At 41.2% G+C, this 12,680-nt stretch overlaps 1 protein-coding gene across 1 annotated transcript; it reads right to left on the bottom strand.

Moving 5' to 3' along the window:
- Positions 1 to 7,987: 7,987 nt before the first annotated feature.
- LOC133441827 (extracellular calcium-sensing receptor-like) lies at positions 7,988 to 10,938 on the bottom strand. The gene is made up of 6 exons (XM_061719500.1): positions 10,787 to 10,938; positions 10,410 to 10,698; positions 9,582 to 10,331; positions 9,257 to 9,484; positions 9,047 to 9,170; positions 7,988 to 8,892 (listed from the first exon to the last, which is right to left on the bottom strand). Exons 1-6 carry the CDS (start codon positions 10,897 to 10,899, stop codon positions 7,988 to 7,990), a joined length of 2,409 nt encoding a protein of 802 aa, XP_061575484.1. The 5' UTR covers positions 10,900 to 10,938.
- Between the last annotated feature and the right edge of the window lie 1,742 nt (positions 10,939 to 12,680).

Here is a 12,680-nt window from a genome sequence, read left to right as displayed (position 1 = left end):
TGGATGGAGAAAGTTCCTCCAATAGTTATATCCCCTTCCTTAGAAAAAAGAGGAAACTGTGGGCTTCCCAGCATCTCACAGACAGCTGTTAAATCCTCTGCTAAGGCTCCTATAAGAACCACAAACAGTAACATTATACAGAGGTGGTCACACATCTTTTACAAACAGCCACAGATGTAATCACAACCTGCTTGGCAAATGCCACCCTACTTCCATCCAAAATAAGCTTTTCCTCTCATGAGCAGAGCTTTATACCTCATCACATGATGATGTCTGAGATCACCTTATCCAGTCAGAGCATGATGATGTTCTCAGGTGTCTTTACAGTTTAAATTGAGAATTATTTTACCATTCTACCATGCCATTATAATTGTAAAATATTAAATAATTTGTAGATATATGTAGATCTATGATTATTATTATTATTATTATTATGATTATTTTGTGTAATTATTTTCCTGCAATATGCTGGTGACCTGTTCAGGGTGTACCCCTGCCTGTCGCCTGTAATGAGCTGGGATAGCTTCCAGCAGACCCCCGTGACCCTGCAAAGGAAACAGTGGGTGTAGGAAATGGATGGATTTTTACTTTTGATTTTTATTTATCATTTCTAAAGTTGTCCTGCTTGCTACTATTATGATTGCAAATGCTTTGGTAATGGACATGAGTGTGACGCACTAGAATGTGATCCAAGGAAGGGAGGGGTAAATCTTTGGGCAGAGCCCCTTTTTTTTTAATGAAATTAAAATTATTGTCTACAGATGCAGCACAGGTTCATGATCACTTGTCTGACAATAATCACTATGAAAAGTTACAGTACAGTACAGAGACAGCTCTAGTAAAAATCAACAATGTTGGCCTTACACTCTGGACTTTTATCTATTTTCATTCTCTCTATTTTTTGTGCTTGTGTTCGAAATAAAGATATCAATCAATCAATCAATCAATCAATCAATCAATCAATCAATCAATCAATCAATCAATCAATCAATCAATCAATCAATCAATCAATCAATCAATCAATCAATCAATCCTTGATCTGACTGCAGTGTTTGAGACTGTTTCTGTTAGGGATTCTTTTCCTCGAACCCAAGCGCACGACGCCAGACAGGTTTAAGACTTAGCCAATAAAAGGCGTAGTTTATTATCTCCAAAACTCAGGGGGCAGAACGTTCCGATAAGGAAAAACTGCCTCCTTAAATGGCAGGAGAAAAATAAACTCACTGTAAAGTTTTACAGAAAAAAAGTCATCAACCGAAAATCCTCAATAATAATCCAAAAAACTCAAGGAAAACCACGACCATGCACACTAGTGATAACAACGAACTCACAAAGAGTCACCAGTCAGATCTCTGGCTACGCGCTGCGCTGACTCTACGCCTGCAGCGAAAACGGGTTGCGGGGAAACCCACGCTGGCCGAGACCTAACAGTACTCCCCCATCCAAGGGAGCCACATGGCGACGCGCCAGGCTTCTTGGGATGGGTGCGATAAAAGTCAGAAGACAGAAGACCCGGGTCCCTGATGAGGGTTCCTCCGGACCATAGCCCACCCAGTCCACTAGGAACGGGGAGTTTGGGGAGGGCCACCAGGTGCACCCCCTTACTGAAACATCCAACAATGGTTAAGATCACTGTCATCCCCTGGGAGACCGGTAGTCCAGACACGATGTCCAAGGCAATGTGGGACCTGGGACGGCTCGGGACAGGAAGGGGCTGAAGTAGGCCGGTCGGCGCCTGGTGAGAAGCTTTGCTGCGGGCACAAACGGGACAGGCCAACACAAAGTCCCTCACTTCCCCCCTCATTCTAGGCCCCCAGAACCATCGAGCCAGAAAGGTGAAGGTGCGGCGGACTCCAGGGTGACAGGCAAACTGACTAGTAACTAGTACTCGGGACTTAACCAATTCAGGAACAAACAACCTCTGTGGTGGCACACCCATAGGGGCCGGGTTAGAGCGCAGCGCTCTCCTCACCACAGTCTCAATGCCCCAGGCCACCCTGCCGATCACTCGGGCCCCGGGGATGATGGGTGCCGACTCCTCGGTGGCCAGTCTCCCCCCTTGATGCAGCCGGGACAGGGCATCTGCTTTGCAGTTACGGGAACCGGGACGATAGGTGAGGGAGAAGTCGAACGGACTGAGGAAGGTGGCCCAACGAGCCTGTCGCCCATTAAGTCGCTTGGCTGCCCGAATGAAGGTGAGATTCCTTTGGTCAGTCCAAACGATAAACGGCTGCTCTGCCCTCAAGCCAATGGCGCCACTCCTCCAGAGCAGCCACCACTGCCAGCAGCTCACGATTCCCGATGTCGTAGTTCTCCTCCGCGGGGAGAAAGCGCAGAGAGAAGAACGCACAGGGGTGCACCTTCTGATCCTTCAACGTTGGGAGAGAACCCCTCCCAGCCCGGTGTCTGAGGTGTCCACTTCCACGATGAACTGCCTCTCAGGGTCTGGATGGAGTAGAACTGGGGCGCTGGTGAACCTCTCCTTGAAGGGTCGGAACGCGGCGTCAGCAGCTGAAGACCAGGTGAATTGTTGGGAGGGAGAGGTCAACCTGGTGAAGGGTGTCGCCACGACACTGTAGTTCCTTATGAACCTCCGGTAGAAGTTTGCAAACCCGAGGAAACTCTGCAACTCTTTCCACGACACGGGGACCGGCCAATCGACCACCGCTTGAATCTTGCGGGGGTCGGCTCGAGTCTGACCCTTCTTCAGAATCAATGCCAAGTAGTTGACCGAGGCGGAGTGGAACTGGCACTTCTCCGCCTTAACAAAGAGTCGGTTCAGGAGGAGATGCTTGATTATCCGGCGGACGTGCTGGACATGCTCCCCGAGGGTCTTAGAGAAGACCAAAATATCGTCAAGGTACACCACCACGAATTCATCCAGCATGTTTTGGAGCACGTCATTGATAAGCGCCTGAAACACCCCCGGGACATCAGTAAGACCGAACGGCATTACAGCGGCTGCCTCCAGCTGGTGAGTATGGCTGTTCGTTAACTGAAGCTGCCTATCCAGGGCAGCCTGCAATGAACCACGCTCTGTGTCGGCTGGGTCCATCTTGGTGAGTTCGTATTGTTAGGGATTCTTTTCCTCGAACCCAAGCACACAACACCAGACAGGTTTAAGACTTAGCCAAAAAAAAGCGTAGTTTATTATCTCCAAAACTCAGGGGGCAGAACATTCCCATAAGGAAACAGAAGAAAAACTGCCTCCTTAAATAGCAGGAGAAAAATAAACTCACTGTAAAGTTTTACAGGAAAAAGGTCCTCAACCGAAAATCCACAATAATAATCCAAAAGACTCAAGGGAAACCACGACCATGCTCTTGGGCTGCAGCAAGAAAGATAGCCATGCCGTTGTTGCCATAGTCATTGTCACTGTTGACTGCTCCAACCCAGGTCCAGCCAAAATGTTTGATCAGCTGGGCGAGGGCTCAGCTTTGATAGAGGTCACTGGCAATGGTTCGGAAAAAAGAGGGGTACTTCTTCCTGCTACTTAAACATTCACAAGTTGCTGAAGGACTTATCTATAAACAGACAACAAAAAAGATGTAATAAAACAAGAAAACTTTGAACATAATATTCACCCTAAAATTCAATCTTACCACTGGTATTTGGAAAATCCCTAAAATTTGCTGCATCACAATTTTTGTGGAGGATTCGGAGGTTCCAATGAATGCATGAACAGATGATTGACCAGAGCAGGTTTTTCCCACACTCCTTTCCGGTCCATTTATTGATTAATAATTAATTAATTAATTAATTGCAGCACGTGTTGAAGGCAACGTTGATGCACAGTTATCAAATATCTTATAACCAATCGAGACATTAGGAAGTAACAAGCTGCTATTGTTGATCTCCTCAATGGCAAATATCATTGTCTGAGCAAAACGAAATTCTCTTAAATTCATCCTGAAAAAATAAAAATAAAACCTTATATGTTGCATCACTTGAGAAACCAATAAATGCAAAATGGAGAAAAAAAAGTAATCAGTGACATTAAGCAGTACCTTTCACACACGTGAGGTTCTGGAGGACTAGTCAGCGTAAATGAAGACTTTGAGATATGGCTATGGATAGCGAAAACTCCTCCAATAGTAAGATCTCCTTTCTTGGACAAAAGAGGTAACTCCGGGCTCCCCAAAATCTTACAGACAGCTGTTTCTTTTTCAGCTAAAACTCCAATATTAACCACCATCAGTAACATCACACAGAGGCAGTAATGCATTTTTTACACAGGCCTCGTTGTAATCGCAGCTCCTTACTCTGCAATGCCACCTTATCAGAGACCAATATATGTATCTCATATGGGCAGAGCTTTATACTTCTACAGCAGACGATGACGGAGAACTTCTAAGCAAATCAGAGCGTGGTGATGTTATCAGGCTGTCTTGCTGTATGACTTTAGTTTTTTTTTAAGAGCAACAATGTCTATTGCCACACATCATTAAATAATTTGAATGGATATGTAGGTCTCTCCCTCTCTCTTTTTTCTTACATGCAAAGATGTACTACCTTGCAACTAAAAAAATCATGGTCCCCATGAAAATGGTCAGAGGTTATCCACCTATGTTGAGTTGTGGTGAGGCTAATTCATTTCAGTTCAAGCTGACATAATTAATTATTCATTATCATTCAGTTTTATTAAAAAGGTATATTGTATAATACAAGTTGTCTGGTAGGAAATGTTTTTCCATAATCTGAGCTAGGGGTAGCATATAGATCTTGAATAGAAGCGGTCCGAGATTGGACCCTTGAGGAACCCCACATGTGATCTTATTTCTCTCAGACTCATGGTTTCCAATTGACACAAAAAAGGCCCTATCTTGCAAGTAAGATTTGAACCATTGAAGCACAGTGCCAGTAAGTCCCACCCACTTTTCCAGTCTGCTGAGTAGTATGTTATGATCAACTGTGTCAAATGTAGCACTGAGATCCAATAATACCAGAACAGAGGATTTGTATGCATCATTATTCAGATGAATATCAATTCAGACTTTGATGAGTACAGTCTCAGTGCTGTGGTGTGGCTGAAATCCAGACTGAAATGTGTAAAAAAGAATTTTTTTGCATCATAAAAGCATGAATTTGCTGGAAAACAAACTTTTCCATGATTTTCCCCAAAAATGGCAGATTTCATATTGGCTTATAGTTACTAAGTGTTGTAGCCTCCAGATTTGATTTTTTTAGAAGAGGTTTTATTACTGCAGTTTTCAAGGCCTGGGGAAACTGGCCTGCTCGATGAGAAGTATTTATAATAATAATATAATAATAATAATAATAATAAATAAATAAAATAATAAATAATAATATTTATATCTGCAGTACATCCGGAGCTATGCAGTTAAAAACTGTTTTAAAAAGGTTTGAAGGCAGAATATCAAGACAGCATGTCGTGGGCTTTAATTTTGAAACCGTTTCCGTTAGAGTTGTATAATCTAAGAGGCTGAAATGTCTCAGATTGACTAGAGGATGGGGAGGCACAAGTGTTATCATTCCTGAACTGGAGCTGCACATTGCTTGCCTTATCTGTAATATTTTGTTGTGAAAAAGGCAGCAAAGTCATTGCATGCCTTTTCAGACAACAGTTCAGGGGGGATTGAGGCTGTGGGGTTTGTCAGTCTGTCTACCACAGAAAACAGTGTGCAGGCATTATTAGGGCCCGAGCACTTACAGTGCAAAGGCCCTATTGTATCTGTAGGAATTTTTAGGGCCCAAGGACTTACAGTGCGAAGGCCCTATTGTATCTGTAGGAATTTTCCTTCTTTCTTTCTTTCTTTCTTTCTTTTTTTCTTTCTTTCTTTCTTTATTTTTCCGACGAAATGTTCCTCATCTTTGCAATATTAAGAAGATGATAAAACGCAATCTTACATACAGCACATCATTAATATGCTGTTTAAATGGCAAATCCTGACCAAAAATAACTCCAAGATTTTGCGCAGTAGTACTGGGGCCATAGAAAAATATTGACAATAAAGAATCTTGAATGTTGAATATCTTTATATGTTGTTGTCTTTCTTCTACAGTATGTCTGCTTGAAATCTACAACGTTTGTTTACTAATTGTTTCAACTAACTGGAAGAATGCCAACGGGAAAGGCCGTGTAGCGCCACCTAGCGTCGGGGAGTCGAACGCACCTCACTCAATAATTCAATTCTCTGCCCACACATGTATACTCGCTATTGGCTGTAAATAAACTACACTTTAGACACTTAGGGCCTGATTTACTAAAGGTTTGCATGCGTAAAAACTTGTGCAAACTTGACATCACCCGCAAACCAATGTGCAAGCTGATCTACTAACACCGTGCAAAGAGGACTGCGCCTCTCAAATGAGCAAAATAGCACACGCTGTTCATTTAGTACTTTTGCCCTGATGAATAATCAATATGGGGCGTACCCGCCAGAAAGCGCTAAATACTGGGAGGGGAAAATGCAAATAGGTTCATTTACCACACGCAACGAGATTTACCAAGCCTAAAAGTAATTGCGGGGATTGTGATTGCGTCTGTATTTAATACGTTCGAAAGGAAGGTGCTAATCTGCCCAGCATTACGCACCGATGGCTGCTGTTATTGTGGCAAGGAGGCGACATCGCCAAAATCAAAGAATACGCAGAGAGAGAGTCTTTCGGACTCGTGTAAATTTGTTTGGAATGAATGAAAACCAGATAGTTGAAACATATTGACTATCTAGCGATTCCATCTTGGAGCTGTTGAATGAGTTAAGGGCTGATTTGAGGACTGGGGTGAGGATGGCTCAACTTGTGGTGAGGATTCTCCACATGCAAAAGGAGAAATATTTTATTTGAATGTTAAATCGAGTATTATTCAGCAAAAGGTTGCCACAGGAGGCACATTCATTTTTTTATTTGTGATAATAAATAAATCACGTGTTTTCATGGAGAAAAAAGTGTTTCTTATTGTGCGCCTGTTCTGCAGTTGGCTCTTGTGTGGGTCATACCCCGGTATCCCAGTTATCTGCTCCTCGCAGAAGGGGAGCTGCACCTGCTGCTCAATGCTGATTAGAGGCATCTCTTCCGCAGGCCCTCCACCTGTCTTGTTTGCCGAAGTTTTATTAAAGGCCACTTTTTCTTTAGTTCTTCGCCTTATATCTTGCCACCTTCTTTTAACCTCATCTGCCGTTCTTTTTGTCTTACCAACTGCATTTATTCTATCGCAGATTTTCTCCCATATTGCGTTTCTTTTGGTAATGTTTAAATTTCTTTGCTGTAGTTCATGAATGTGTTTATTTGCCTCTTCCACTAATATCTCTAACTCCAACTCGTCAAATTTCATTTTACGCTTGCGACTATCCTGCTTTCCATCCAGACTCTCCATGGCGCAAACCGTAAGACACGCAACACCTCATTTAAATACTGCGGTTTGCACCTGTTATCAATTGCGCAAGCATTCTTAGTTGATAACCCGCAAAACACACAACAACAGCACGTGCAAACTTTTTCAGTGCACACGCAATTTAGTACTCTTTATTTAGGATCTTACTAAATCAGGCCCTTAATGTCTTAACTAAAGGTGACAGATGAATAACTTAACATTTCAAACACAGAGCAGTAAAAGGGAGACACAGTAAGAGAGGTGAAAATGGAGTAGTGAATGGTGAATATAAAAGTTCCAGAGGGGGAAATGCAAGAGTGAAACAAAGGGGTTTTCAATGTGCAACTTCAGTGTAACTGTATTTATAAAAAAAGGAAGCAAAAGGAAGAACATGCAACAAGTTTTAGTTTTATTCATTTTTTTCCATATGTGAAACAAGGAAAAACTGCTATAGTATTATCCACTGTAAATACAACCCAAAAATGGTGTTATCTTATAGCATAATCTAATTAAAAGTTACAAAAAAAAGTACAAGAACAGCACAGTTTTAGGTGCTCGAAATGTTCACTAGTAAAATGTACATAAATAGTCTTGAGCTTCTTTAAGAATAGAACAAAGAAGAGGATAAAATATGTTTCAGTCCAAATGGAGTAATTAAGATTGTACTTTTCCCATTATATGTTTCTTTGTGTTTAGTTCAGGTTTAAGTGCAAGAATAAAGCATTTTGGTGCAAATATACAAAAAAGTATCCCATAACTTGACGCCAAAATAGCAAAAATCTCTACAGCAACGGTGAATTTCCCAGGAGAGCTGACATAAGCTGGAATAAAGGTGATCCAGACTGCACAGAATATCAACATGCTGAATGTGATGAACTTCGCTTCATTGAAATTATCTGGCAGTTTTCTGGCCAAAAAAGCAAATACAAAGCATAATAGAGCCAAGAAGCCGACGTAACCCAACACAGCCCAGAAACCAATGGGTGACCCAAGAGCACACTCAAGAATAATCTTGTCCTTATAGATTTTCACATTTTTAAAGGGATAAGGAGGATTTATTGTGAGCCATAGGACGCAAATCAGAATCTGTACAAAAGTTAAAGCAAGAACACTGAGTCTCTGCTGTGCAGGCCCAAACCATTTCATCACATTACTGCCTGGAAGTGTTGCCCTGAAGGCCATCAGAACCACTAATGTTTTCCCTAGAATACAAGAAATGCAGAGGACAAAGGTGATGCCAAATGCTGTGTGTCGCAGCATGCAGGACCATTCAGTGGGTTTGCCGATGAAGGTCAAAGAGCACAGGAAGCACATAGTCAAAGAGAATAGCAGCAAGAAGCTCAGTTCAGAGTTGTTGGCCCTCACCAGTGGAGTGTCCTTATTGAGTAGGAATAGAGTGGCCACTATCAGGGTAAGGAGCACACCAAACAAAGTAAAAAACACAAGTATTTTGCCCATGACCTCAGTGAAAGAGAGAAACTCAACATCTTTCAGTACACAGGCATCTCTGTTCTGATTGGACAAATATTCCTCAGGACACTTTATGCAGTCAATAGAATCTGTAATAGAAGTAATGTGACTATTATTGTAGTTTAATCAGTTAAGTTCTAAAAAGATTCATATGAATTTGTGCAATCACAAATTTTATAATAATGCAGAAACTGTAGCAAGCAAATTGTGTGTACAAATTGTAAAAATTCAGTTCCGTGGTACCTGTGGTGTTGCTGATTTCTCCAAATGGACAGGGTACGCAGTTATAGCAGCAGATAGGTTTTCCTTTTTCAAGGACTTTATGAGTTCCAGGATGGCAGCTTTCACTGCACACTGATTTAGGTAACTATTTAAAATAGAATGTATTAATTTAAACAACCACTTATAGCACTACTAGATTCACAAAGATTTAACTGTTATTTTAATACTTACATCCTTGCTTCCTCCAGGCCACATTATATCCTCTGTATTAAGAACAAACCTCTGTCCTGGAGGTAGGGAAGCATCATAGTAGCCAACCGATTTAAACAGAACTGATCCATTTGGTCCCTGCTGCCAGTTTAGCACCTCATACTTGGCTACGGTAGCTCCAGAGCTGTCGAACCATAACTGCTCTCCATTCTTAATGGTGAAGTTCACGTCGTTCAGAGACTCCACGACCTGAAAAGCAAATTCAGAGCAGAAATATCTCCTGTTTTAGGAGTAAAATGATTTATGAAACAAAGATCTAAGCAATAAAGTTAATTACTTATTTTACCTGCCATGGATTAATCCCTTTGGCTTTTTCACACCCCTGACTGTCTGAGCACTTCATGAGGCTGTGTAGAGAATAGGCAACAGCATAGATTGCTTTGTAGATGTTATGCGTAAATCTCAGTTCTGGGACATCATCGTTATACTCTTTTAGCTTAATTAGATCATGGTTTTTCTCACAATTGTTTATAACACCCGTCATATTTGGTTTATTGCACTGAAAACTAGTCTCCCAGAAACCTCTGGCTAGAAAATCATTATGACCACTGATATTGGCATTCGGTACAGCAAATCCCAGTGACCCTCCTAGCACACTAAAGGTTTTAGGAGTCATAAGACTGTTGGCTGCGATCCAGGCCTCCACACCAATGAATTGCCGACCTGTGACATTGTGCAGGCTTAAGAGTTCAAAGAGGATGTTAATTTCTACATGAGATAGGAAAGCAACAATGACCCGAGCAGTGCTCTTTTTGATCACCTCCACCACTTTCAGAAATCTTTCTGGCTCTGCTCTGTGAAGTTTCTCTGTGTACTCCACACACACGCCCTCCTCTTGGGCTGCAGCAAGAAAGATAGCAATGCCATTATTGCCATAGTCATTGTCACTGTTGACTGCCCCAACCCAAGTCCAGCCAAAATGTTTGACCAGCTGGGCGAGGGCTCGGCTTTGATAGAGATCACTGGCAATAGTTCGGAAGAAAGAGGGGTACTCCTTCCTGCTGCTTAAACATTCACAAGTTGCCGAAGGACTTATCTGTAAACCCACAACAAAAAAGATGTAATAAAATAAAAAGACTTTGAACATAATATACACACCTTAATTAAATCTTACCACTGGTATCTTAAATGGTCCAGTATTGCGTGCCAGCACAATGGTTTGAGAGGATTCAGACTCCCCAATAATAGCAAGCACTGATGATTGACCTGAGCAATTATTTTCCAAAGTCCTCTCATCACCATTCAGGAGAGCCATTACTGCATACATTGAAGTTAACGTCGAACCACAATTGTCATAAATTCTATATCCTATAGAAATGTTTGGGAGAAGAAATGTACTCCTATTTATTTCATCAATAGCAAATATCATGACCTGGGTATATCGAAATTCTCTGAGGTTTAGGCTGAAACGAGAAGAGCACAATACATACCAATGTTTTTTGACACAAAATTGATGTGACATTTATTTGTTTATAGATGGCTCAGATTTACCTTGAACATTTGACAGATGCTGGTTTCTCTGTAAAAGAAAGTGAAGGCGGTGTGATTTCGCTGTGGATGGAAAATGCTCCTCCAAAGATTACATCTCCTTCTTTAGACATCATTGGAAACTCTGGACTCCCTAGTATCCGACAGAGAGGAGCATCTTCGTCGGCTGCTTCACAACTCACTAGGAACCCTATGAAAATCAGCCCTGTTATCACTCGTGACATTTTGTTTCTCATGGAGACTTAAGAGGAAGAACCACACAAGTTAAATGTGGCATTTATTTTCTTACTGTCCTATTATTAACCAATCAGAGTTGACTGAGAAAGGGCAGCCTTTATTGGCCCTTGATGACATACCACTGAATTAAATGATTGTGTTTTGGCGATAAATTAATAACGCATCTGTTTTTTTTTTTAAATAGCACGAAACATTTTGAGATATCATATCAATTGATACCATCATGTCAGCTCTAGCCACTATTTGAAAACCTAACAATGTTCAGCTCGTCATCTTCTGCTGTCGCTTCAGGCAGTATTATTCTAAGTTGACAGATAAAGGGTATAGTTACAGAGTAATCACATAAGCTACTAGACCTTGGTTCACTGTTGCAAAAATGGATTACAAGCAAGATTTCCTTGCAGATGAAGATGTGAATCCTAATCAGAAAAATGATCAGTTATCCGTGGCTGTTCAATTCAAAACATTTCACTTCACTTCAATTCGACAATACTTTATTAACCCCAAAAGGGAAATCCTATTTGTTCAGACAGCTGTCACTACATTCAAACGTGGGCGAACAACTGAGCTCTTAGCAGTTTGTTAGTAATTATTAACCAGGGCAATCCTTAACCAACTCAACTCTGACAGAATGAAAGGCCTCAAATATTTCTGAATAAACTTCATGAAAGCACTATGTAATGCTGCTGAATTACTAATGACAGATAACTGTAATGACTTAGTTACTTTAGACTTTTGTAACAAAGTGATGAATGAGAATTACCTCAACATGAAAAGGCTGGGACAGTAGAATGTTTCCACGGAGGCTGGATTATAGTTTGATAAATTAGTTGTTTTGCTAAAGCAATCCACTAATTTATGTAATTTTGTATTTGTAAATGTTTCATCAGCATAGTCTATGGCAAACAATCATTTTTAATGCATTTCAGTGTATTTAGGTTGTTTTTGGTGACATTAACACACACTTTTGAGAGTTTGATTTGGACTGACGGGCAGGAAGTAAATGTTCTTTGTCAGTAAATCATAGTCATTTTAGCGATGTAAACGTTGTCATTATTAGTGAATGGTTAGTGTGAATTTATCATAAATAAATACCCATGCCATTACTGTAAAAATGAAAGCCACATCTTTGTTACTTTTACTCACAGCACCGGCCGGCCGTAGAACCAACAACCTTTCAGTTTGTGAACAAGTGCAGTAGCTGAAATTACTTTTGCAGACCTTGATGTCAAGCTCATGGTGATCCATTTATTCAAGTCAGGTGCATTGGACTAAGAAAACATCTTAAAAATACATGACATTAGGCCCTGAGGATCTGGACTGAAGAACACTGCTCTAGGAAAGACCATTCAGCCTGCAGTCTAAGAACAAAGGATATGCTCGGACAATGTGGAACAATGCCACTTAAAGCGACACTACGTAACTTTTCCACCTTAATATCATATTTCCAGAGTCATTGTGATGGTACATCAACTTCCAACAGGTTTAATGACACCTCTGTCATTGTCTAAGGGAGTCTGTATCGCCTTCACTGGCACTATGTAACTTTGAGGAGCATGGTAGGAACCCTGCCACACTAAAAAACTAAACATTTTTACGGCTTTGACTGCTTTACGGCATACGTCACTTCCCCCTCCTTTCCGATTCGCAGTCGAGACGA

Source organism: Cololabis saira, chromosome 4 (genome assembly GCF_033807715.1).
Source record: "Cololabis saira isolate AMF1-May2022 chromosome 4, fColSai1.1, whole genome shotgun sequence".
NCBI lineage: Eukaryota > Metazoa > Chordata > Actinopteri > Beloniformes > Belonidae > Cololabis > Cololabis saira.
Note: the sequence above shows the minus strand (reverse complement) of the source record. Positions and strands in the feature narration are given on the sequence as shown.

Coding starts and splice junctions, on each gene's coding strand:
- LOC133441827 (XM_061719500.1), bottom strand. CDS start 10,899: ATGATGTCTAAAGAAGGAGATGTAATCTTTGGAGGAGCATTTTCCATC. Junction 9,485..9,581: donor AAGGGATTAATCCATGGCAG/GTAAAATAAGTA, acceptor TTTGCTTTTCAG/GTCGTGGAGTCTCTGAACGA. Junction 9,171..9,256: donor GGCCTGGAGGAAGCAAGGAT/GTAAGTATTAAA, acceptor TATTTTAAATAG/TTACCTAAATCAGTGTGCAG.